Raw genomic sequence first — 27,009 nt, 5'->3', positions numbered from 1 at the left:
GTGACTCAAACTGGTCTAAAGGGTAAAGGGACCCCTGACCATTAGGTCCAGTCGCGGACGACTCAGGGGTTGTGGCGCTCATCTCACTTTACTGGCCGAGGGAGCTGGCGTACAGCTTCCGGGTCATGTGGCCAGCATGACTAAGCTGCTTCTGGCGAACCAGAGCAGTGCACGGAAATGCCGTTTACCTTCCCGCCGGAGCAGTACCTATTTATCAACTTGCACTGCGTGCTTTCTAACTGGCAGGAGCAGGGACTGAGCAATGGGAGCTTACCCCATTGCAGGGATTCGAACCACCGACCTTCTGATCAGCAAGCCCTAGGCTCTGTGGTTTAACCCACAGTGCCACCCGCATCTACCAGACCCCAAAATTTTAAGCAATACGGACTAAAGTCACTTCTGGGGCTCCTCCAGAATTGGGGCCCCTGAAACTTAAGCTTCATTAGTTTCATAGATCTGTCCCTGTATGCCACTTGAGCATGTGGAAAACGTTATTTCAGAAGAGGCCCTTGATGGAAGTTGGAATCTAATCACAAGTTCGTCACTTGTGCCTTAGGGCTAACGGTTGTATTGGACAGTAGCTTCAGCTTTAGTGTGCTGACATGATTGAAGGCACCACCCTTGGTGATGGTTCATGTATGTCTTTGATGTTTATAGCTTGGTTGTTTTATAACTTCTGATGGAAGCCCTCCTTGTATTTTCCATTGTAAAAGAAAGGCAAACAATAAAGGTTAAAGAATGCAAGCAGTACAGCCTATGACACTACTGATCACTGATGAGGGGAAGGCACTGTGCACTTTCTCCTGGGGCCGAGTGTGAAGTGACAGAAAACTCAATGGGTTGTGAACATTATTGTTATTTTAAGTGGTAGCTTAGCATCTTGAGGTGTGAATATGATCAAAACTAAGTTTAAATCTAAAATTTTAATGTCTCATCCCATTTGAGTTATGAGGGTTTGAAATTTCAAAAAATTGACAATTTTGGCCTTGTCAGACTACACAAAAACCTTAAAAGCTCAGCCAAGAATTGAGATATGTCAAAACAAAAACACCAATCTCTTCAGAACTTCATGGGCTTTAATATGATATGTCACATGATGGACTTACTTTAAAATTTAACACTGCAAAAAAGTTACAATTGAAAGCTTCCAAAAAAAAGTATTGATTATTTACTATTTCTAGGAGCTACCCAAATTTTAATCATGGGATCTCAATGGGAACACATTTTAAAAATTGCCGTCTTCTTCTTTGGCGATCACTCCTGGTCGAGTAAGATTGTCTTCCATAAACACGGTTTTAACAATGAGTCTGTAAGTGACTGTGGAGGCCAATTCTGGACCCACACGTCCTTCCACAGTGGGGATATTGGTTTCGGGGCGGGAGCTGATCATGGTGTGGAGTTGCCAAGCGTGCCTTCCTCTTAGCACGTTTCTCATGTCTGCCCTATTAGGTTCTATTTAGGATAAATGGGTCTTCTTGGAGTAAAATATAACGGAATAAACAAGACTTTCAAACTCCCACATCAGTTACTTGGGGAATTTCTTTAACAAGTTATTCAATTGTAATGTATCTGAAAGCCTTGTCGGGCTTTCCTTTTAAAAATGTGCTCCAAAGCCGAGCGGTCTATTTTGCATGATAGAATCAACGCTTCGAAAGAATCCTCGTTACTATTTCATTTCATGGACATCAATGAACGGGAAGCCAGTTTCACAGTTGTAACGATGTGCTGCGTGAAAAAGGGCTTTTTCCTCTTGAATCTCCCAACATGCAGCTTCGCGGGATGTCCGCGAGTTCGAGTGTTAGGCGAAAGAGGAAGGAAAACACTTTCTCCATGATTGCCATGATCGTGTCACTTTTCCCGCGCCTTTTCCCCCCCCAAACTAAAGGAGCCCCAAACCTTTCCTCGCAGCGAAGTGGCTCCTGCGGCCCCTTTCCTCCCACCCACTACTATTACTGCAGCAATGGTGGGCCACTCTGCGCCCCTCGGCCGAAGGCAGCAGGCAGGCAGGGGCTCCTTCCCCCTCCTCTTTCCACACACACCTCCCCGCTTCCTCCAAACCTTCCCCCTCGCCCCTGAATGCCCACCCACTTCCCCCACCATCACTCCTCCTCCTCCGATGCCGCGCGTGGTACCTGCGGGGGCGGAGCGGCCTCGCAGAGCAGGCAGCCGCGGACCCCTTTGCACCCGCAGCAGCCCCCGGGCTCGCCTCCCGCTCCCCTTCCTCCGGAGGCGGCAGCAGCAGCGGCGGCCGCCACCGTCGCCTCCTCCTCCTCCATCCCGACCCCGGTAGCTCTTGCCGCCGCCACCGGCCTTGTCGGGAGGGCCTCCCTCGGAGCTTCCGGTTCGCCGAGCCCTGGCGGCGGCGGCGGCAGGAGCAGGAGCCCCTTCGCCCGCCTGAGGTAAAAAAAAAAAGGCCCCGGGGCCGAGGAGGTGGAGAGCGGGGCTGGAGGGGGCGGGATGGCTGCGCTCCAGGCGCCTCAGGCGCGCACGCGGCGGGGAGGCTGAGGTGAAGCGGCCCGTCGCCCAACGTTCCTCTCCCAAGGCCCCGCCGGACTGGTGGTGGTTTAGCGGCGGGGAGGAGGGCGGACTCGATTTCCCAGCAGCGCCTTGCGCGGCGCGCCTGCAAGAAAAGCATTCTCGGGCCCTCCCGGGGCATGGCGGGAGTTGTAGTGCCGGGCTTTGTGTGTTTTAGAAGAGGGAAAAAAAAGATGCCGTCGCGGGCCGTTTCTCCCGTTGCCACCTACGCAGCCGGGGGGAGGGGGTGTCTTCTTGGCCGCCTCCCCACCTCAAGATGAGTGGGGAGGGAAGAGGAAATTTCTTGGGGGCCCCCGCCACCGTCTCTCTGTTCTCAGACAAGGGGAGCAGCTGCCGGCCCCTCACTGCCCCTCGCCTTGGTTTTTGAGACAATGCCGCCCCTCAGAAACGGGCCGCGCGGGTCTTACGCGGCCCCTCCCTGCACCTCGGATGCCAGCGTGAGGTGGTTTGCCTCAGGGAGAGGATCCTCCTCGCTCACTCCCCCCCCCCCCCCCAGATTTCCCGCCACACCGCCCTTTCCCGTTTAAGACATTTCCCACTCCCCTCAAAGGAAACCCCCGGCTTATCGTGGGAGCTTGGTGGTACGGCGGGGACGACGACCACGGGTTTTAAAAATGAAATTAAAGCAGCAGCAGCCCTGCCTAAATATGCGTGGCGGCAACCCGCGTTTAGCCACAGAGAGCATTCATTCAGAGTGCACAGCCATTAAGACTGTGCTTTCCATGTAAACCTCAGTCTCCCTGCTCCCAGAATTGATAGGTAGTAACAGTAATGCATATGGCTTTGGTGCTGTTGTTTTTGCCCCCCCTTTCAGAAACAAATCCGAAGCTGCTTTGCAAGACAAGGTATCATATATGCAACAATTCACAAAATCTAAAAGCAGGATCCTTCAACCCTACTCACGAGTTGTAAATTGTACAAGTGAGACAGCAGACTTGCCCTGCAACACCATGGCCCAGTTTGCACATCATGGCAAATTGTAGTTAAGTCTCTGTTCCATGCAGCAAGCCACAATACTTGTGTTCCATGCAACAAGCCATAATACTAGTGTTCGGTCCAAACCAGGAATTGTGGTTTGTTTTGCTTAAAGCAGGTGGTGGCAGTTCAGCTGCAGACACCCTTCAATGAGACTGATTATCTTGGCCCGTTCTAGCCTGATGAGGTCCAGTTTTAGGATATTATCTCCTTTGGTTTTCCCAATAGATGACTTTTATTGAGAGAAGGATCCCTTTGTTCCTCAGCATCTTTTGCTATGCTGGACCGTGGTCTCCTGTGAGTTGGAGACAATGTTTTGCAGTGGTTTCACACCTCAATACTGGTTTGGTTCCAGAGACTAGTACTGGGCAAATGTGCCTCTGCCCCTTGGCAGCTGCTATAGGGCAGGATCTCTCCCCCCCCTCCCCCATGCTGTTGAATGTATATATCTGAAGCAGCTGGGGAGTGTCATTAGGAGTTCTGGAACAAATTGTAACTAGGATGCAGATGACACCCAGCTGTATTTCTCTGCAGCATCTGAATCAGGAATTTGCATGTCCTAAACCAGTGCCTGCATGCAATTATGGGTTCGATAAGTGCTAATAAACTTGAGAGTCCTAGTAAGATGGGTTAGTCCCAGGTCCAGGAATTAGGTTGTATACTTGCCCTGGATGGGGCTATCCCTTTCAAGGAATAGGTGCACAGTTCTGGGATGCTTCAGGGTCCATTACTGTTATGAATACATTTAAATAGGTACCTTTATTCTCTGTAAATCTCAACTTTTCACAATTAAAGAACCCCCAAAATTAGCACACGGTTTCTAAGTCCCTGAAGGACAGTTTCCGGGTACAGGATGAAAGTTCTTAGAGATAAATCTGCAGATAGATACAAAAGCAGTCGTTAACTTGGCTGTATGTTAATATTTATACAAAGATTAAGTTTTCTGCTTAGTATAATTCAAGTTACATAGTTTTTATTTTGAACACAAAGTAGCTGTAATAACATATTATGTACACAACAGAACCCACTTGTAGGCTTCTGTGGAGTTGATGTCTCCAGCTTGCAATTGAATGCAAGAGATTTGGTAATATAGAACTGTACTTTTCTTTCTATATTCTCACAGACAGATGGTTGTTTAAAACCCTCAGCCTTTGGCTCCAACTGCAGATTACTTTGTTTCTGTTTGGCAACACAATTTATTGCTACTGGATTAGGATTGTGCTCTTATTCTTTCTCTCTTTTTTCCACCAGGAAGTTTTCATCCAATATTTTTGAGTTTGCAGAAAACCAGAAAAGATTAAAAATGTCCAAAATTACCACAGAACTTCTGTTGGAAAGGGCGGTGCCTAAATCTACAAGGCTGCGAAAAATCAAAATTCTGAAGTAAGTGCAGTCATATGTTTATAAAAGAAGAAAGATAATTGGTGCAGTTAGATTTTAGTAATTTGAGTTGCTTAAGCGATTGTAATATTACTTTCACAGAAAAATCAGGGCATTAAATTAAATGCCTCAAATCACAGAAATGTAAAACTGAGCATGCATTTCCAAGCAATGCATTCTACCAATAAATATTGGTAAATATTCATTTACCAATGAGGATGGAGCCAATGAGGATGGAGTCCTTTTTCTGCTTGGTTACAGTCCTTAAGATGCATTTTCAAATGGGGCAGGTACAATTCAGGAAGCATTTTATAATTAAAAAAACCCCAAAGTTTCCAGTTAAGATGGTGCTGTGATCTGTAAGAGTTCCTGAACAAGAGCCCTGCCCTCCCATCTAGTCCAGCATCTTGTTTCCAACAGCAGCCAGTTTGATGGCACCAAGAAGCTCACAAATAGGGCATTAAGCTACCCATCATGCTACCCAAATATGAGAGGTTTTCCTTAACTTTCATACTTACAGACTGTCAAGTTCCCAGATCACTACTTTATCCTTTTTAGGTTGTAGGATAGGGTTTCCTCCCTAAGTTCTTGATTACTTCACAAACTATTTCTGGCCTTTACTGTTCATTAGCCACCATTGCTGAAATACAGTTTTTGCTTGTATTGCTTTGAAAACTCCACATACTATTTTAGATCTTCTGGGTTGAATCTTGTTGCTGAAAATTTTGGGGAAGGGGAGCTGTGCTCTGCTGAGCCTAGTTGCAGCGTTAACCACTAATTAACAAATTAACCTCTGCTGGAGAGCAGAGATTATACTGTTGGGATTTCTTCCTCCCCGCTTCAGTCATTAATAAATTTATTAATATAAAAGCTAATGTGAAAGAGATTCATTCATTACACCATCATAAAGAATGTACAGGTATGGATGTTCTCACTAAATTTATCATTCCAAAATTCAGTTTCTTTACATGTAGGTTTTCATTTCATTTGTGCAGCCCAGATATAATATGCAAGTTTAAGCATTACCTGTATAACTATATCTATCTCTCTATCTATCTGGCCTATAAAACCAATCGTAACAGAAATGGAAGTACTTTCTTTTCCTCCAGTTAGTGGCTGTTGACATTTTTGCTGCTGTGAATAAATATATAATTATCTCAACATTCCCACTTTATACTTACTATAAAGCATTGCAAAATGTTTGATGGCATGGGAGTCAGTAGTGTGCAGAACCCTTTTCTTCTTCAGCTTGTCCAAGTTGCAGATAACAACAGAAGACTTGGAACCACAGTTATTTTCTCATCTCCGCCACCTCCAAGAACTCGACCTCTCTGACAACTTGATAGAGAGGCTCCCTGACAATCTCAGTTTGCCAAACCTCCGTATCCTAAACTGTGACAACAACAACCTGGAAGACGTGACATCCCTGAAGCAGTTTCCACAGCTGGAGGAGCTAACCTATGTGAACAATGTATACCTGACAGTAAGTACAGTGTTTGACAATTAACAGGGTTTCTAAGCTTAAACCTGGAGAGCTCTGATGGTGATGATAATATTCCCGTCTTGTCTCAGGTGGTGAAAGGGGATGTAATGCCCCTCTGAGAAGCTGAGTGTTCTTCCTCCCCCCACTTTTTAAAAGTCAAGTTTCTAGCTCTTTGGGCAATAGAGATTAAATGTGTGCCATTTTTTGCATGCCTCATGGAGGGGGGTGAGTGGGACTGCCAATGTGTCAATCAACTCCCACACCTGTTCAGGCATTTCATTGTCCCTTGGGGTTATACTCAATGAAAGATAAGAGGTGGATCTGTAACATGGTCCAAGTTCATCCTGAATGCAAGATCTGTTGGAAAAGGGCGACCCAACTTTTCATACCAAGTAGGCCACAAGAGTACTAAGACATGGAACACTCAGACCACACCCAAAGCCTAGTTAGTGCTTTTCCAGCTTTGGAAAAAGATGTATACCTGCTAGCACGGGCTAATCCAATGCGTGGCCCAAGGGCCACTTGAGGCCCTCGTAAACATTTGAGACACCAGGTGTCTCAAATGTTTACGAGGGCCTCAAGTGGCCCTTGGGCCACGCGTTGGATCAGCCCGTGCTAGACCCTGCAAGATAAAAATTCATTTTTGTTACTGTTGTGAGTTAGCTATTACTGTTGCATGGACTTTAGAGAAACTGAAATATGTTTACTTGACCAGTTAACTACCTTTTGTGGATTCACAAGAATTACAAGCATTTTTCTGTTCTTTAAACGTTTGTTTCTTTGACACTTAACAGCCAAATGTTACTTAATGTTTTCAATTTTTTTAAAGGAATGTTTTAAAACCTAAAATCTCAATTGCTGGCTAACTCTCTTAGTTGTCACAGTAGGCGGGCCATACCAGGGCCGACCCAAGACATTTTGGCACCTGAGGCCAACCACAAAAATGGCACAGCCCTCCCACCATCAGGGAAGCAGGGGTGAGTGAAGATCTAAATCGGGAACAAGGATGGAAAAAAGATCTACATCAGAAACAAGGGGAACAATCAAATCAGCCTTACTCAACAACTGAAGTGGGAAACAAAGGCTTCCATGCGGGGGTGGGGGTGGAAGGAAAGAAAGAGGCCCACTCTGAATCGAGCCAGTCAGGTGCAGAGCCCACTAAAACCCAGAGGGCAACACCCACCATTTATTCCCTAGGGGTGGGAGGAGTTGAGCAGTGTCTCCTATTCTCTGAGAGGCTGCTATAGAGGCACTATGAGGGGTGGGGGCTGCCAAGGAGGAGGCAGATTTGGCTTCCAAGGAATTCTTCACAGCCATTGGTGCCACCATGGCAGCTACAGCAGCAATGGGCAATGCATTCCTTGGAGGCCGAATCTGCTGCACCTGTGGATCCTTCTGTCCAGTGTGGTTGCCTCACCTTGCCTCCTCAGTGGGCCGGCCCTGGGCCATACATAGTCTATATGAAATGCTTGGTTTGGAGTAAAGTTGGCGAGATTTACTTAAAGGGCATCTTGTAAGGCTGCTTTCTTTTCTTGCCTGCCCCCCAGCCCAGTGATGACTATAAGGTCATGTTTCTTCTGCAAAATCTCCGACAACTGAATGGCAAGGATATCACCAAGCTGGCCAGCCATGTGAGAGTTGTCAATAGTCGAGAGCTGACCAGTAGGGTAAGCCATGTGATGGTTATATTTTTTTAGAGCATAAAAGAAAACTGCACATTATATATATATTTAAAAAGCTGTACGGTATAAATAATAGAATTTGCATTGATGGAATTACAACCTTAAATGAAATAGATACATGTAATCAGTGCTTTCCCCCCCTAAAAAAATGTTTAAGGGTACTTCCATTTTCCTACTCATATTGAAATACTGCCCCTCAATGAGGCCAAACTTAGATTCACAAAATGTTTAGGGGTATGCATACCCCTGTGTCCCCCCACCCCAGAAAAAAGCACTGCATGTAATAAAGAAAGGAAGAAATGGGTAAGCAAAGACAATCGCAGTAAGATCTTAACCAAATAGATAAGATCTGAAATAGGCACATTTTGGGGATCTTCATAAATGTAAGAGGAACTGATCCAAACAAAGGGGATGCTGCCTTCATAGCAGGGTTAGCCTAGGACTGGGAGACCCAACTTATGATCCCCACTCAGGCATGAAACTTCCCCCCCCCCCACTTTGAGCCAGGCATACTCTCTCAGCCTTACAGGGTTGTGATGATACAGTGGGTAGAAGGCAGCCATCCTGTGCGCCTTGGAAAAGAAAGGTTGGATATAAATGTTGGCATCCACCTGTCTCTAGAGGCAATGGAAGAGTGTGTCATCAAGGTTAAAGTCAAACCGCTGGAGAGTTACAGTGCCTGCTGTGGCTATAGAAACTAATGTGGGAGAAACATGTTTTATTGCATCTGGGGCAGATGAAGGCACCCAGTTTCGCTTTTACAGATGCAGCATAGTGTTTCTTCTCTCTACGCTCCTCCCAGCAGGCATTTCTCATCTGGTCACTGCTGTGGATACATGACCTGTCTGTCTGCAGGCATTTGGATATAAATGTAGTAACTTCTACAGCTTTGAGTGCTGACTGTTGCAGATGCCTCCAATAAGTAGGTTTACATAGTGAGCAGACATGTTTAGTATTGTACTTTTAGAAGTGCATTATCTTTGAAGGGGTGGATACGCCAACTCCCGTGGGTTCAGCAGAGGTTTTGTGTGGCATCTATTTTCTTTCCTTTAAAAGTAGGACAGGCATGATTAAAACTTAGCATGAGGATAATGGCAGAGCAAGCAAATAAAAAAAATTAAATGAGCTTAGTTTTAATCTCAGAGTTTTACCTCAGCTGCTCTAGATTCCAGTCAGGTGAGGAACATTGTCTTTACCTCTTTTGTTCTGCTGCATCCTGTCCCTTTTCTGGGTGCACAGCCTTATATATCTTCTTGTTATTTCTGCTTCACTTAACTTTCACTAACTGCTATTGACATGAAGTAATGTTTACATTTATAATTTAATGTTTTTCTATCAATAGATGTGTTTCAACATTCCAGCATCACTATAATAAAATAATTTCTCTTCTTCTTACAAGAAGATTAAGTAATTTTTTTTTTTACTGACGCCAGCTTGACTGTAAATAACTTTCTTTATTGTTCAGTATTGCCTTTTCTATTAACCTATGGTTTATTCACATAGCCTTAAGTTCACTTTGGCATGTTCTAGACCTGCAGCCAAACTGGACTAATAGTGAAGGAGACACTTGAGCACCTGCTTTTAGCAAGCGCCCATCTCAGCTTTCAATTACCTGTCAGTATGACCCAATTTGACCATTGGGTGGACACCAGATTGCAGTTTGTATCACCAGCTCTCATGTTTGTGAAGAACTGACAGGTAGTTAAAAATGCCATGTATTAGAATAGAAATAATAACCAAACACGAGAAATCTGCCCATAAAACAGAAAGTAATTTACAGATTGAAAACCATCACCAAAGTCCCCATTTTACTTGGTATGAGTTTTCAGTTGCTGTCCATCTCACCTGATGGAGCACCTGGAGCAAGGTCTGAGCCTAAAAATCTCAACACCTGGGCAGGTTAATACATTCAAAGGAAACCTAGGATATTCTGTATATTATTATTTTATATGTAAGTTTAATACGCTTCTCTCTTTGTCTAGGTCAGATCTCACTGGGGGAAAAACTTCCGGAAGCAGCTGCCCAAAACTCCGTCCCCAGAGCAGTTGAAATCAGTCAGGAAAAAATTCATCAAGTCTGCACAAGCCCATGTAGCATATGGACCCAGCTCACTCAGCGGCTTCACCCGATGGCGGGTAAATTCACCCCCATTCATTCTCTGCTGCCCTTTGTATATTAGGTCTTCATGCAGCATCTGATACCTAACATAGAATCTTGATGGCAGCTGCAGCTATGCAGATAAATTGTCAAAATATAAATCAGGGGCGGGGGCGGAATCATTTGGCCCCAAAAACAGCTCAGTGACTCTGAAATTTGTCTAGGCAAGAGGGTAAAAATCTGCATGCTTTGCCAAGAGGCCTTTCAACCAAGGATTGATGGATTGACTTGTGAAATTAACAGAAAACCAAGAACTTCAGACCGACTTCTCTACATTTTGCCTTCCTGATCATGGCAATAGGGCTTCCCTGTAAAATTCCTTATTTAAAAGTTGACGTTGCTGGTATGTTGGGATTGCTAAAAATGCAGTAGTGCTGAACGGTATTGATAAAGGGTATTAGGTTTCAGCTGCAATATCCTTTGTGGTGTTAGGTATGCCTAAACTTATTGAAATAGAGTAGGCATGTGCATGCCTTATCATCTTGTTATTTTCAAAAAATGTTCTACTGACAGAAATGGAAACTAATGACTTTCAAGTAAATTGATTTGGAATTTGAGGCATAAAGCCATGCATTCTCTACAGTTGAGAAATAGCTATTTTTATTGTTTATATTATGCCTACCACAGCAAGATAAAGTCTTCTTACATATGGAGCATTCACAGTCTATCTTAGATAAGAGTTCCATGTGACTTGAAAATGTGTCTGCACACAGCTTCATCCAAAGAGATTTTTAGCCTTTGCAGCCTTTTGGGTTTTTTCATAGGCACTGCAAGGCTTGAACAGTAAAATCTGGACCTGTGTTACTGTGTACTATTGTGTAGCGTCAGATCATATTAGGAGGTAGTGCATCTCATAGCCTACAAGTTTGTCAGAACCACATGTCTGGTGCTGGCATTATCTTGCATTTGCAGGGCTTGGGCAAAAATGAGATGTTTAGAAGTAGTTTTGCAAGCATAGTTGAGAAGTGCACAATACTCATTAGATCAGTGTAGAGTAGAGCATAAAAAGTGTTTGAACTTCCATTTTTTCAAATTTCCCAGGTTTATCCAAGCTACTTTGCCATCTTATGTAACCGGACTGCCTGCTTATAACTTTATTCTAACAAGACTCTCGCCCTGGGCCTTAGACAAGCTTGACACAGGCTGATTATCTATATATCCTGCTTTTTGAGGAACTTTCTCTTAAAAACAGGTTTTATAATCTTCAGCAATGTTATGCATTTGGTAGCCTTATGACTCTTTTGATAATGCTAATGGGCAACAAAATAACTGAATAAATTGCAGGATTCCAGTCCAATTTTTACACTTTTTGCTGGGCTACTTGAAAGAATTGGTAAAAAATCAATGCACTTGATAGTTGCCTGAGATGTCTTAACCATGGCCATATCACAAATCATTTGACAGTGAAAATCTAAGATCTTTCTTAAGAAATGGTTCCTTTAAGCCTAGAATGAACAAGCTGATTACCCTTGTTAAACAGTTTAAAGAGGAAACTATTCTGTCTTTTAAGGCCTCTGGAGAAATGCAGAGTTGTTGATCCCTCTTACAGGTATTATAAACTGCTTCCTTTCTGCATCTATCTTGTTATTAAAATTTGACCATTCTTCATTATCTTTTTCTATTAGGTGAAAATGATTGCAGAGGAATTCTTGACTTCACTGTTAAATCAGGAAGACAAGGCTGCTTCTAAAGTGGAAGAATCGGCTGAGGAGGAGGGGGAAGAGGAAGAAGAGGAGGAGGAGGAGGAGGAGGAGAAGGAGGAGGAAGAAGAGGAGGAGAAAGATGAAGAGGAGAAGGAGGAAGAAGAAGAAACAGAAGAAGAAATTATGGAAAATGCTTCAGATACTGAAAATAAGGTTGCTACTAAGGTCAGAATTTGGCAAGTGAATACCCTGACCACCTCAGTCAAATTAATATGCTTCCCCCAGTAGGTGTCGGTTAACATCTTTCTAGCTCTTGTCTTTGGAAGTTATTGGCTACTCTCACTAGCTAGTTGGGGAAAGGCAATAGTTCAATGCAGAAAAAGGACATTGATCAGTCAGAACATTGGCTTTGCATGCAGGTTTAGTTCTTGGCATAAACAACTACCTGACATTCAGAAGACATCTTAAGGCAGCCCTGTTCAGGGAAGTTTTTAATGTGTGATATTTTACTGTATTTTTGGTTTTTATGGAAGCCGCCCAGAGTGGCTGGGGAGGCCCAGCCAGATGGGCGGGGTATAAATAATAAATTATTATTATTATTATTATTATTATTATTATCTCCAGGTAGGGCCGCTTGCAATCTTGGAGAGTCACTGATAGTCAGTGTAGACAATACTAAGTTAGATGACCAATAGCCTGATTCAGTATTGTTGCTGACAAGGAAATTATGGGTACAGTGGTATCTCGGGTTACAGACACTTCAGGTTACAGACTCCACTAACCCAGAAATAATACCTCGGGTTAAGAACTTTGCTTCAGGATGAGAACAGAAATCGTGTGGCGGCAGCGGGAGGCCCCATTAGCTAAAGTGGTACCTCAGGTTAAGAACTGTTTCAGGTTAAGAACAGACCTCCAGAATGAATTAAGTTCTTAACCTGAGGTATCACTGTAATCCATAGGAGAGGCTTATAAGAGAGGCTTATAAAAAGGAGAATTCCTGGATGCCAAGATCCAAGTTTGGGGCAAGTACTCTTTGGTGAGAGAATCCCAGCAGAGATTTAAAATCACAAAATATTCAGTCAAACCAAGCCATGGAGATGGCTTGTTAAACCTTTGAAATATGCTCTTGTGAGTTCCTTCCAAAACTTCCAAGAGACCACATGTTTGCAAGTTAAAAATGGTTTACTTACAAACTCTTCAAAGGTCAGGGTCATGTGCTTTTCCATGTAGCATGTAGAAAACTTACAGAGGCAGTAAAACTTGGTTTAGTTACAGTGGGGAAATTATCTAAATTATTGGTAGAAGAACTCAGGAGAGGCTTCTTAGAGCCACATGGTTTGAGCTTGGAACAACCAGCTCAGACCTCTTTACATGCTGAGCTTCTCAGGTAGACTGAGATACAACAATAGGCTTGATTACCTTCCTCCCAAAGTGAGTAGGAGTAACCTAGCTAAGTCTCACAGGACAGTTTACTCTATACCATTAGAATTAAGCATGTTGGTTAGATGAGGCAGGTTATCCCACAAGTATAACATGACTTCTTAATGGCGGAGCATATGCTTTGCATGCAGGAGGACTCTGGGGCAATCCCTGGCATCAGTGACTAAAAGGGTCATCAGGAGGCAAGAATGAGAGAGGTCTGCCTGAGACCTTGAACAGCTGCTAAGAGAGTTAACAGAAGTGGACTAGATGGACTAGCAGCCTGATATTTTGTCATACATTTCATAAACTGAAGCATTAAAGTTTGGCTGTGATGAACTTAATAAGATGGTCAGCCTTCTGTAATAAGAACGTAGCTTCTTCCTTATCACCTGGGCCCCACATTCATTAGGATATAAAGGGAGGAAGTTGGGAATTTCAGCCACAGAAATTAGTCTATGACCTTGTTCACCATAATACATATTAACCCAATACAAATGGCGTGGAGGCATACTTTGTCCTCCCTTTTTTATGCATTCCTCCTATAGTCACTTTCCCCAATTCAGAAAGCATGCCGCATTCCAGCAGTGACTGGCCACTTTAGGCAGCGTTGCTCTTTCTATGCCTGAAGTGGGGAAAGGGCTATAGAGAACACAGCTGTTGGTGAGAGGTTGTGGGGTGCCAATATCTTTTGTCATTGTGTATCTCAGTGCCACCCTCCCACCCCAGGAGGTAGGACAAGGCTTGCGGAGACGGGAAAATCTGAAATGCTGTCAACACATCTCATTAATTTAAATAGGAAGATCCCCAGTGGATTTTGTTCTGTGTTTCAGAAAAGCAACAGAAATGTTACTGGATTGTGGGACGTTGTAGATTGAAGTAAAAGTTGTCACTATGCTGTGCAAGCCACTGTGAAATGATAGCACAGCTTTTGAGTTTTGTTGTGAGAATGAATGAGCGAGCCAGGAGTTGCTTCTGTGTTTTGTTTTAATAGGGCACAGTAACCCCCAGCAAAAGAAAAGGGGCTCATTCCAAGGGAGGAGCAAGCAAGAGATCCCATTCTCGCAGCAGTTCCAATGAGGAAGCCTCTCCCAGCCCCAAGAAGCCCAGTCGCTTGCAGGACGAGCGCAGCCCTGAGAGGGCAAAAGCATCTCGCCCACAGACCAAGGAATCCCAGGACGCTCAGGATTCTGAAGGGGCCCATCGGAATGGAGGGCGTCTTCCAAAAGCACACAGCCACAAAAGGTCCAGTCAGCAGAAAGAGGAGCACAGAGAGGAGGATGCAAGAGATGTTTGTAGCACTCCAATCAAAGACTTGGAAGGCGAGGTATCGGGAGAGTCTTCCAATGCAGGGCTTGCTGGGGCAAGAGGGCAACCTTCCTAAAACTGGAAATTTTATAATGAGTTTGTAAGCTTGCAAAAAGCAATGAATGCAAGAAAACAAGGAGCCTTGTACCAACAAAAATATATAGAGAAACATCAAAACTGATGATTTTGATTTATTGGAGGAGATTATCAATACCCTGACATGTTTTGAGTTACAAAGCAGACTTGAATCAGGATAAACCATGTTTTTCCCATGGTAAACCAAGTACACTTTTCAAATCTTGAAAAGTAACTGATATGTGACACCCAGCGCATATATAGTTGATCAAAAGTACAAAATTATCAAGTTTATGTTACGTCATTTCCTAATGTATTTATCCTCTCAGGCTCGTTTTTTCCTGGGGTGAGCTGTTTGACTTCAAATTGCAAGTGAGAACACACAGAACTGAGTGTTTCACTGTACAAAAAAATTTCCCTGCACCTAGTAAACTACATGTTTGGGAGAAGGGTTCTATATTGTTCTTTCTGGCATGCTAGTTTTTTGTGTGCAGGGAATTCTAAGGTTCATGCGCGTATCTCTATAAGTTAATAGGAATTTCCTGTAAAAAATGCAGTGAAAATACTATACTGTTAATTACAGGGCTGGACAGAAGATAGATCACATTTTGCTTGTGGCATATCAGAAAAGGTTTGTGACTCCCAATTGTTTAACAATAGCAGCAGCAAAACTAGTTTTTCCACCTAGGTTAGGCTGTTTAAGTGATGAAAGTTAACCAGCAGTTTCCTTTTGTGCAAAAGGACTGTGGGTTCAGTTAGTTTTGGTAGTGAAAGCAAATTCTTAGATTCAGAATGTGCTCAGAGGCAGCCTGAGTTTTAATTCCATTTTTTGGGGGGTACCCAGTTCAGGCTTGTAGATCTTGGGGTTCTAGTAAAAATAAAAACAAGTAGGTCTGCTAAGCCTGAAGTCTGCCTAGTCCTGGTTTACTACATGCCCTTTTATAGATCTTAATCCTTCCACAGATTAGAAGACTGTGACTTCTAGTCTCAGCAGACTGTGCATCCAAGAAAAGATGATGGACATGATCAGCTCTTCCATTACAGTGGTACCTCGAGTTACAAACACTTCAGGTTACAGACTCCGCTAACCTGGAAGAGTTACCTTGAGCTGAGAACTTTGCCCCAGGATGAGAACAGAAATGGTGTGCCGGCGGCACAGTGGCAGCAAGAGGCCCCATTAGCGAAAGCACACCTCTAGTTAAGAACAGTTTCATGTTAAGAACGGACCTTCAGAACGAACTAAGTTCGTAACTAGAGGTTCATCTGTACCAGTCACTTGACTGAAGGGATGGGAAAGGTAGGGGGTGCTGCTAAATCTATGACACCCCTCTCTATCTCCCTCAGTTGGTTATTGATGAGACACAGCTGGTGTGCTCTGAAGAACATGGTATCCTGCGCGTGCATTGGAAGCACAGAAGCTCTACAGTGAGGGTCTGGGTCACAACTATTTTAACATCCCAATGTTCTGCACCCTACTAGTTTGATAACTTTCCTATCTGATGGACTGAGAGCAGGCAATAGTATGCCTACTGTTTCTTCTTAGAAGCTTTTTGTTCCACTTCAGGCAAAAGTCCCCCAGAACAGCTCATATATACTATGCAAGTTGGAAATGGAGCAGCCGCCAGCCAGTTTAAAACAGCACTAAAGGTAAAGGGACCCCTGATCGTTAAGTCCAGTCATGGACAACTCTGGGGTTGCGGCGCTCATCTTGCTTTACTGGCCGAGGGAGCCGGCGTACAGCTTCCGGATCATGTGGCCAGCATGACTAAGCCGCTTCTGGCGAACCAGAGCAGCACACGGAAATGCTGTTTACCTTCCCGCCGGAGCGGTACCTATTTATCTACTTGCACTTTGACGTGCTTTTGAACTGCTAGGTTGGCAGGAGCAGGGACAGAGCAACAGGAGCTCACCCCATCACTGGGATTCGAACCACCGACATTCTGATTGGCAAGCCCTAGGCTCTGTGGTTTAGACCACAGTGCCACCCGCGACCCTAAAACAGCGCTATAGACAGCTTAAAATAGTCTGGACAAATAAAACTGTCTTTGCATGGTTTTGGAAGGGCATGATTTAATGCATATGCATACATTCCCCAGATTTAATGCATATGCATACATTCCCCAGGCTGATTAGGCTGTGAGAATAGTAGCTTGTCCTAGGACCACCCACAAAGAGCTTCCACACAAAATGGGGTTTTGAACATGGGTCTCTGTGCCTGACCACAGCATTCAATTTCTGCTCAGAAAACTCAGGTTTTCTCCTTTGTAAAATGAAGGCTATGCCTTTTATGCCATTGGCATTGAGCTTACGTTTACAGTGGCCTGCTTTCTTATAGGAGACGATCAGCCTGGAGCCTGTCCATTTTCTACAGTGTCACAGTAAAGGCAACAACAGGGACGACTTTAAGACCCAGTTATGGGCCTGTGTCTTTGAGCCACCACTGGATTGTGGGACGAGAAAAGGTAAGCATGGCTGAGCGGCCTTGGCAGACTTAAAAGTAAAATACCAGAGAAGGAATTATGTTAATAGTTTCAAGGATTTCATAGTGTTGTAGAGTTGAAAAGGAACCCTGAGATCATCTAGCCCTAGCCCACTCCAATATAGGAATCACAGCTAAAGAATTGCTGACAGATGGCCACCCAACCTCTATTTAAGAACTTCCAATGAAGGAGAGTCTGCCATCTTCCGAGGTAATACATTCTGCTGTTGGACAGCTCTTGCCGTCTGAAAGTTCATTCTGAGCATTAGCCTGCCTGACCTGTTCCCTGTCCTTATGTTTTACTCATTTTATCATTCCAGTGGATCGTGCATTTCTGTTTCAAGTGTGCAGGCTAGTTATACCAATTTTATATAGGCAGAAGCTGCTGTCCACAATGCGACTGCAATTTAAGAGGGATAATTTATTGGTTAGACCTAGCCTTGTAATTTCTTAAGGCCCAGTTTACACACTGCTATTTGATTTGGTGAAGTCACGTTGCCATTTTCACATTGTGTACACATTGCTTGAAGGCGCCTTAAGAGGGTAAGATTTATTACTTACTTAATAAGTAAGCCATCCTGTAACATGAAGTTCTCAGGGCAGCTTACAACATAAAACATCTGCCTTGTACTGCATCAGAGTGAAACAATGAAAGCTTCAGGGGTGGAGAAAACACAAACCTCTGAAACGGTGTTCAGAGGACATGCCACAAAATCAGTTAACACGTGATTAAGGCTTGGTTGCCTTGTTGAATCACAAGGAATGAAATCAAGGCCAGTATGAGTTTTGATGAAGGACTTGAAGGAAAGGAGAAAGCTGGCACCTCAGACAAGCTCAGGGAGGAAGATCTGTGCATTAGGGATAAGTGAGTGTAGGCTCTGTACTCCAGGGAGCAGGACCATTTTGTCTGAAAAAAGCACTGAGATTTTGCTGTATTGTTCTAGGTAGTGTTTTAAGTTTCTAGTTACATAGAGCACCTAAAATCATTGGTCAAGGAAAATGATGCTATGTTTTATATAAATAAAAGATGGTGCTTTCCCTGAGAAGTTTTAAGTTGGTATGTAAGTGTGGACACTGTAGGTGGTGTATAGTTACTATTGGCCTCAGTTGTCCATTTGTCATTGGCTGTCACTGAGAGCAAAGCAGAGATAGTACAGCACTTGGCACAATAGAAGTACTGTATAAGGGGCTATACCCACACAAAAAGTATTTCCACAGCTTCCCCACACCTCCAGGAGCTTAATATCAGGTCAAATGGGAACACAAGGGTTACAATTACTGTTTCTTTTAAAAAAATTTCAGATCCTGTGGTGAGTTCATCCAGAACAGCAGCTACCTGTGGTGGAGACTCTGTCTGTTTGGTGGACTGCGAGACGGGCATTGTCTTGAAAAAGTACAAAGTGACTGGGGAGGTAGGGAAACAAGAATGTCTTGCTTGATCATGAATGCCAGGTGTTGGGGGTTTTTTGGGGGGGTATTGGCTGAGGGCGTTCTTCATGCAAGAATGTCTCCTGATAGGAAGTGGAGATGGTGACTTAAAACCCAGGTGCTGTGTTGAATTCTGTGTTTCCAAACATATTGTATTCTGCAAGCAAAAATTGTGTTACTGGAATCAAAAGTACAAAGCGAGCACATGAGAGCGATAAGTAGGAGCTTTCCTGCCTTTCCTCCCCAGATATTTCCCTTAAGAACTCAGGTTACTAAATCTTTTATCAGAAACTGCCAACTCATTTTCATCTCTGTGACCAGAGGGACTTCCATAACAAGGGATGGGAATGAAAGTTGAAAATTCTGCAATGCTACTAAATATATAATTAGACGTTTTAGCATGCATTAGCTGTTGCTGTAGCAGCACCACCAATTCCAGGACTCATTTATGAGATGTTGCATTCTCTTTCTTACTGTTGTTTAATTTTCCTTTCACTGACAACATTCAGTCACAGCACCAAACTGTGAACAAAACCAGGTTTGACCTTCCAAATGCACAAGCAAACCGTGGTTCTCCCCTGTTTCCCATCTGCTCAGCATCCTTATTTTTGTGGTTCAGGGATCTCTGGCGATAGAACCACAGCTGTGAGTTTGGCTTGTTAAATAAGGCTTGCCAAGCACAAATAGATACTCTCTGATGCCTAGAAAAGGGAGTATTACAGCTTGTAGTTAGATGGATGGTCTTTTATCTATCTGTCAGCCTTTGAAAAACAAAGTTGGCAGTTGTGGATTGACGATAAACTCCCCACATCTGCAGGGCTAATTGCCCTTTTGCTCTGCTCAATAGTTATAAAAGGTCTCCCCTAAGAGATAGGGTCTAGCCTTTTCTTTCTTTCTTTCTTTCTTTCTTTCTTTCTTTCTTTCTTCTAAACTGGTTTTCCAGGTTGCTGGTTTGCTAGGCCTTTCCAAACTGAGCAAAACCTGCCAAACCTCCAGTTTCCCAGGTTACTGCGTGGACAGGCTTTGTAGAAGATTAACGTTCTTATTCCTCTCCCTGTACATGTATTGCTATGTATTGCTTTGCATGTTTTTGCTATGTCCTGGTTTCCCCCTCCTGCTTTCCTGATTTACTGTGTTTCATTGTTGCCCCTTTTTTGTGAAAAGTCTCTATGTAACTTGTGCTTCTTCTCTCATAACAAAATGACAATCAAGATTTATTTATTTTTTTAAAAAGATGTTATACCCTACTTTTCATTGCAAAGGCACAGAGGAGCTTTGAGCATATTTGTACCTAAAGTAGGACATTTTGTGTGTATGCCAAGTGACCGTGTGGGACCAAAGTGTTTATATACCTTTTGTAGTGCCTCTGCCTCACAGCTTGCTTTACTGATGACACATTTCCCCCCTCCAGGAGTTTTTCACTGTTGCATGGACAACTCTGACTATGGTCACTAGTGAGGGGCGAAAGAAAAAGCACAATGTTCTGGCTGCTGCTGGGAGACGAGGAATTGTGAAGTTAATTCATGTGACTGCTGATTACTGCTATGGAGAGATCAAGGCGCACAAGAAACCCATTGCTACTGCCTGCTTCAGTCCAACTTCTGAGACCCATCTTTTCAGTAAGTCTCCCTCCATGTTCACTCAGTCAGCCCTTGCCAAAAGGCCTTTTTTCCCTCAGGCAATACAAAATAACGCTGTCTTTGTCTGTTCCATAGGTAGGACTGTTAATTTATTACAAATCTAAAGCCAGAATTTTGCAGCCATGAAAGCAGTATCTTTCAAGTTCACCTATGGCTGATAAAATGATGCAGATTCCATAGGTATCTGCTTGATCTAATTAATTTGAATTCAATTAAACATGCAATTAGCAGGTGCTGAACATGTGGTAACCATTTATCTCTGCACCATCTACATTTGCAATCTTGAATGCAGCCATAGCTGTTTAAGTCCATTACTTGCAGTGGGATGGAAACTGTTGCTGCCCAGCTTGAAGCACTGTCAGCAGATGAGGGCTGGAGTGGGCACAGTGCAGGAAGTCAGATCCATGTGAATAGGTAAAAGGTGAAGTCTACCTTCTCTTGCTGGAAATCCAATGCAAAAGGAAAAGGGAAACTTCCAAGTGAAACCTCCTGTAGGCACTAACTTCAGCAAGGCAGTGGCTTAATATGCCTTCCCATGCCCTGTTTATGACACACACTTTTAAGATGCAGGATGTTACAACATTCCTTAATTTCTTAACTCTTAAGTGGGGAAGGTCATCAATATTCTAATTTTTAACCACTGAGGTGTTTTTTTTCTCTCTCTCCCTCCTCCTTCTGCCTCAAAGCCACCTTGGGTCCATGCCTCTCCCAGGACTCTCATTCCTCTGCTCAGTGTGGTTGTATTCACATTGTCACCCTGGGTTCTTTTATGATGAAGGGCACGTTTTGGGTAGTTATTTTGAAGACTGCCTCTATCCTCACCAGGATGCATATTTTCTCTTCTTTCTCCCAGCTGCATCCTATGACAAGAAAATATGCATGTGGGACATTGGAGTTCCAGATTCCGATTATAATTTCAAAGAAAGGTAATGACACCATAACCAAAGTTAGCAAAAAGGGGTGAACTGTGAATGGAAGGTGGGAACTAAAATGTGCTTCATTTGCCAGACATCTGATGGTGCTAGAGACCATTGCCACACCCCTACGCATCGCCCTCGTGCCCTCTTGCCCAGACCGATACTTGGTGGCTGGCTGTGAGCAAGGTTGCTTTGCTTGGGACATTAGACTGGATGAAAAGCAGCAGAAAAACAGGTGAGTAAATCATGCCTGGTGTTACCAGGGCAGGGGAGGTAGAGGAGAGGGGTAATTATACCACATAAGCACATTTTATACTGCTAGACCAATTACGATAATTTTACAAAGATTATGTATTCAGTTTAGCTTTCCTTGTTGGGCAGGGGTTCTCTAGGGCCTCAGTTTATTCTTATGACATCTTCAATAGTGATAATCTAGGAAATTGAGTATAGCACTGGCATAATTCCATAACAGGCAACTTACTCAACTGCACCCAATCAGAAAATAGAGGTGGCACACTTGCATAATTGTATTTATATGTAAATAAGCTTAGGCTGCTATTATCAAATCCAACTATCCTATATGATGGCTGCAACTTCCACCTTGACGCTGAAGATAGTTTTGTAATTTATTGCCATAAATCAGGGGGCACAGGTCATGGTGCAGCTGTCGTTGATAACTCGTTAGAAGTGTACATAACTCACTATTGTGCTCCAGTTTGCTAAAACAAATGGTACTTTTTAGTCCATAGGGTCATGCTGCTCTGTTCAGAGTTTTTGCTGACCTCAGTACATGGAGATGCCATAAGCAAAGAAAAGAAAGAAGGTAGTAAATATAGTGAGAGAAAATAGAGAACAGGTAACATGTATCTTAGGCTAGGATTTCCAATTTGCTGCTTCTCAGAAACCGGAGAAAGTACTGTAAATAATTCTTGATTTCTTCTATAACTTCTGACGATTCACACCTTTTTCTCTGCCCTGTCATTACGTTGAGCACAGATTTATGGTTGATGAATTTTGAACCAGGGTCTCCTAGTATTAAATCCATCTGGAGACCGTAAGTTCATCAAAACATAGAGAGATGCCTGTTTGTCCACGTTGCTTTAGGACTGGGCTGTTCTGACAGGTCGTACTTTCCAGGGTCTAAGGCAGATGGCTTTTCCATCATCTGCCTACCTACCTCATCCTTTAAAATAGCCATACCATGTATGGAATCTGGGTTGTTCTGCATGCAAAGCACATGTTCTGGCATTCTGAGGTCACACCCCCATAGATGCTTGCAATATAATTGCTATGGTTTTTCAAAACATGCTCCTCTGCTATGAGAACCACAAGCTTACTTTTATTTATGCATTAAAAATCACTGAAAACCGAAGACATAAGTTACTCTTTAATTGTACAGTTATGGTGCTTGCACAATAGTGTTGCACAATACTTTTTTAAAAAAGTGATCTTGCTCTACCCAATGTTCCAGACCTTATGAAGTAGAATTCCAGTTCCCAGATGATGAGGGGAATGAAACAGCTTCCCATCGTGTGGATGGTCTGGCCTTTTTGAATGAAGACATTGTGGGTAAGAAATTTGCATTCAGATAGTTTAGCACCTCCTGCGACTGCATGCGTAAGGTGACATCGTTTCAGTGACCTGGTTCACATGTAACACTAAGCCAAACCTAGCTATGTGTGAATGAGCAAGTGTGTGGGTACTCAAGAGGAAAAATTGTGGCTGCTTTGCCAGCTGCTGCACAACCTTGAACTAAGCCACATGTTCGAACCCAGAGTTGTCGTTTGTCTCTGTCCATACAAACTTTGAACTGTAGCCAAGGTTTGTTCTTGGCTCACTATTTTTGTTTGCCTGGAGGAAGCAAACCATGTAACAATAAGTCAAACTGTGGCTTAGTTTTGGATAGTGCAGCAGCAGCAGCAAGGCCAGAGGGGGAAGGAAAGCAGCTGCAATTTTTCTTTTGATTATGATGGAGAACATAATACTTTCAAAGAACTCTATCATTTTGATGGTTCCATTTTCTTTTGAGCTTATGGCCTAGCTAAACTGAAGAACAGCTGTGCCTGCCTACTTTTTACAGTACAGAACTAGTTGCTTTTAGGTACTGTATGTAGTGAATGTCCATTCCGGAATACTAAAAAGAATAAGCTGTCAAAATCTATGGTGGCCTTCAATCTTGAATTGTTTTGTAGAAAGATGATAAAGGATATTGCGAGGCATTTAATGCATAGAAAAATTTGTGAATGTCTTAATTATTAAAGACATCACTTGATATGATGATGAGAGCTGATCTGAAGATTAAGTGATTTTGAGTGATGATAACATTGGGTTGCAACTGCTAAGATTGCTGTGATCCTTTGATTGGTGAACTAAAATCATGTGTGTAACCTGGAAGTGTATATGAAAGATTGCTGTGGATGTGGTTCTTTGCAGCCTCTTTATTTTTGAGGTTGCCCCTATGCACATTTGTATTTCAGTAAAGGCCTATCTTTTCACTTGAAGCCTGCATCCTTTTCTTCTGGGTGTCTGGAAGGAATACCTTCAGTCTAGAAACCACTCTTAAATTTCTCCATCTACTCGCACACTCCCTCGTTCATACTTAGGCAGGGTCTTGCATAGTGTTGTATGAAGTGGGCCAATGTTTGTTGAGATGTTTTAGTTACACAAGATACAAGCCTTTGGCATACTTCCCCAGCTTGCTTTCTTCTTTTGCACTTAGAAACATCTTTAATAAAATTGGGGGGGGGGGGGGGCGTTTAGAAAAAGAATAAACATTTTCTAGACAAATTGGCAGTAAGTAGACTCAAAAATCCCTTTGGGCTAATGCACACTTTTAAAGAAAGAGATAAAAGTAGACTAAATGCCAGAGAAGATGGGTTAGAAAAGTTTACAAACTATGATGACCTTCAGTGCCAGGGCACAGCATTGACTCCCTCCCATTTCCATGCTTGGCAAGTCATAAGAGATAAAGAGAATGTTGCACTTTGAAGACTTCTCTACAGAGAATGGGAAACCTCTTTTGTTCCTCATTTCAGGGTTTATGCTTTGTGAACCTGCTATCTTTATTGAAAGGCCCCAAGTCTTCCACATAGCTCCCCCTCCTTGGTGATTCTTATAGAACAGCAAGTATTCTGCACTCCATGTATGACAAGCTCCTCTCTTAAGTCATATGAAACCAGTCCTAAATGAGCACATGTAGGTGGAATAAGTCCTATTTAATTCTGTGGAACCTACTTCTGGGTAGAGATGTTGGTATGCAACTGCACTGCAAGTTACTGTGAGAAAAAAATGTATGATTGAATCAGGTGCAGTATTGGGTCCCTCAGCTTCACTTTAAGGTTATGACTTCATTTGGCTTTCTTTGGCACATTACCAGAAAGTAAATTTTGTGTTGCCATTATTAACCATCACCTTCTGTCAGACCATAGGAACATAGGAAGCTGCCTTGTACTGAGTCAGACCACTGGTCTATCTACAGTAACTGGCAGTCGCAGCTCTCCAGGATTTCATGGGAGTCTCTCTACTTAGGGAAGAGATGCCTTCTGGATACAAAGCAAGTACTCTACCACTGAAAATTAGTGCAGTGGTGCCTCGCAAGACGAAATTAATCTGTTCCGCGAGTCTCTTTGTCTAGCGGTTTTTTCGTCGAAGCAAGCCCATTGACGGCTTAGCGGATTAGCGCTATTAGCGGATAAGCAGATAAGCGGTTTAGAAAAAGGGGGGGGGGAGGGAAAAAACCCCGCAGGAACTCGCAAGACATTTTCGTCTTGCGAAGCAAGCCCATAGGAAATTCGTTTTGCGAAGCACCTCCAAAACGAAAAGCCTTTCGTCTAGCGGGTTTTCCGTCTTGCGAGGCATTCGTCTTGCGGGGCACCACTGTATCTTAACATATAAAAGCTAATTTCATAGGAAGATGCAGTGTTCCAGCAGCAGGAACACTACCTAGCAAGGCATGTTTCTTTTCTCTCCTCTGCAGTTACCAAGAGTTCTAAGACAGGGTCCATAAACCTCTGGAGCTGGAGCCGTTCTTTCAAGCAAGGGAAGGGGGGTCGCAGAACAGTGCAAGCCGTCATCCTGGCTGAACTGGAGTGGTCCTCAACAGATCTGCCTTACCTCACCCTAAGCACGTGTCCAAGTAAGTGTCTCCCATACTGCTGACCCTGCCCTTTTCACCAGTGCTGCTGGTGCCTTCTGCCACTTAGGTCCCTGGCAGCTCTGAGCATCTAGAGGTGCTGGGTGGCAGGCTCTGCCCTCTCATGTCTCTCAGGCATTGTATTTCATGAAGTGTGACATGCTGGCCACCTGGTTTCCATCTCAAAAAGCATGACAGCACCAGATAAGCCCACCTGGAGGGAAGCTGTGTAGCTGCAGCATCACTAGTGCCCAGTTGAAAGTGGGCATTGATAGCAATGCTGAGCAGGGGCTGTGAATCCAAACTTTGCCAGGAAGTGGTCTGACTATGACAGAATAATAGAGGAATGCCCCCCCCCCCACTTTCTGACCACCTTTTCCCATGCTTGGAGCAAAGGCCAAGTCAAGGGTGTGTCCTGCTCTGTGCATTGGGCTGTTGACAACCTGAGACAGCCCTGTGGTGGTTGTAGGAGCCAGGAAATCCTGAGCTGGTCCAACAGCAGCAATGTTGAAGTCTCCTATAATTATCATCTGGGATTCCTTTAACACCACAGTCAAAAATACATTAGACAGAGAGTGTGTTGGGCAACTGGGTGGGAAGTACACAAAGAGCATCTGTAATCTCTCTTAAGACTCTGTGTTAGATGCAGGCCTTATAATTCTTCCCCTAGTTCCCACTCAGGGAGAACAAACTCTGGCAAACCACAGCAACCTCCCTCCCCAACCCTCTAGCCTGAGTTTGTGCTGCAGTGGGTATCCAGTGGGACAGAGCTGGGCAGGATCTGGCCTGCTTTGACTTCTCCACCTTACAGGTGCACTCATGCATCTTTGAATTATATCCCTCTGTTCTTCTGACTGAAACCTTAATATTGATTTGATTTGGACGCTTTTGCTCCTGCAGCAGAAGAGTACGTGTTCTGTGGTGATGAGAAAGGAAGTGTCTGGATGTATGACCTCAGCAACCACTTGTCCACTCTGAGTGCCACAAAGGAAGAGTCGTCAGTTAAGAGAATAGGGCCTTCACAGGTACAGGGGCAATTTATCTTTCTGGGGTTTGTGTCCTGATGTTCAATTATGGGACAACAGGTACAAATGTATATTTGATTTCAAATATGTTACTGGCTATTTAGAGGATAAAGTCATTTTAAAAGATACAGTAAGTCACCTTTGAAAGAATTTTCTTAACTCTAGAATTTTGTATAGGATGAAAAATGGTTTGGAACATTTACCATAATAAAAATGTATTTATACTGCATTCTAGAAGAAAGTGTACTGCAACAAGGTTGAATTGTATATAAAATGAGACAGTAAGCTCTTCCCTCTCAATCTTTTCTGCTTAGGTCCTGAAGTGGCCAGAACTGAAAGCAAATGGTGAGCTGCTGACAGATGTCCTGGTGAACAATGTAGTCACAGACCCCACCTTCACTTACCTGGTTGCTCTCACCGACGTAAACATTGCCGCAATATGGAAGAAAGCCTAGCTGTTCTGGCGTGGCCCCACAAGAGGAGCCACATTTTTCGCCCACATTTCAGTAGTGCAGTATTTGTGACCATTCTGGAAATAACCAAGGTTGGGGTGGGGGGTGGGGATTTAAACTTCATGTGAATTAATTCAAGGAAAATCAACTGAAGGGTTGGCTTGAAGCCTGTGCTGGCTAATACCCACATCTTTTAACTGTGACTTTTACTTTTATTGGTGTTTTAAAGTGTATTTGTTTTATAGAAAGACAGTATTTAATAAAACTTGATAAAAGCTA

General features: G+C 43.5%; 2 protein-coding genes across 4 annotated transcripts in view; one reads left to right on the top strand and one right to left on the bottom strand.

Annotated features, from left to right (window-relative positions):
• Positions 1-2,276, bottom strand: part of ALKBH4 (alkB homolog 4, lysine demethylase) — a gene marked incomplete at its 5' end in the record, with an annotated part of 6,961 nt that extends 4,685 nt beyond the window's left edge. Inside the window, one exon of the mRNA XM_079955824.1 lies at positions 2,133-2,276. Coding sequence (XP_079811950.1) covers positions 2,133-2,276 — 144 coding nt within the window. The remainder of the gene's footprint in view (positions 1-2,132) is intronic.
• On the top strand, positions 2,265-27,009 carry LRWD1 (leucine rich repeats and WD repeat domain containing 1). Of its 3 annotated transcripts, XM_079955545.1 has the most exons (17): positions 2,265-2,399; positions 4,762-4,893; positions 6,139-6,373; positions 7,921-8,040; positions 10,038-10,190; positions 11,838-12,080; positions 14,269-14,601; positions 15,241-15,288; positions 16,993-17,119; positions 18,439-18,548; positions 19,976-20,183; positions 21,058-21,130; positions 21,213-21,356; positions 22,593-22,690; positions 25,098-25,256; positions 26,154-26,278; positions 26,593-27,009. In XM_079955545.1, the coding sequence occupies exons 2-17, from the start codon at positions 4,814-4,816 to the stop codon at positions 26,731-26,733; spliced, it is 2,397 nt and encodes a 798-aa protein (XP_079811671.1). In that variant the 5' UTR covers positions 2,265-2,399; positions 4,762-4,813; the 3' UTR covers positions 26,734-27,009. The 3 variants fall into 3 exon arrangements, with proteins under 3 accessions (XP_079811671.1, XP_079811670.1, XP_079811672.1); XM_079955544.1 differs by lacking the exon at positions 15,241-15,288; XM_079955546.1 differs by lacking the exons at positions 2,265-2,399; positions 4,762-4,893; positions 6,139-6,373 and adding an exon at positions 7,254-7,350.

This window comes from Podarcis cretensis (assembly GCF_951804945.1).
Source record: "Podarcis cretensis genome assembly, chromosome: 15".
Lineage (NCBI taxonomy): Eukaryota > Metazoa > Chordata > Lepidosauria > Squamata > Lacertidae > Podarcis > Podarcis cretensis.
Note: the sequence above shows the minus strand (reverse complement) of the source record. Positions and strands in the feature narration are given on the sequence as shown.

Coding starts and splice junctions, on each gene's coding strand:
- LRWD1 (XM_079955545.1), top strand. CDS start 4,814: ATGTCCAAAATTACCACAGAACTTCTGTTGGAAAGGGCGGTGCCTAAA. Junction 17,120..18,438: donor GGATTGTGGGACGAGAAAAG/GTAAGCATGGCT, acceptor AAAAAATTTCAG/ATCCTGTGGTGAGTTCATCC. Junction 21,131..21,212: donor GATTATAATTTCAAAGAAAG/GTAATGACACCA, acceptor TTCATTTGCCAG/ACATCTGATGGTGCTAGAGA.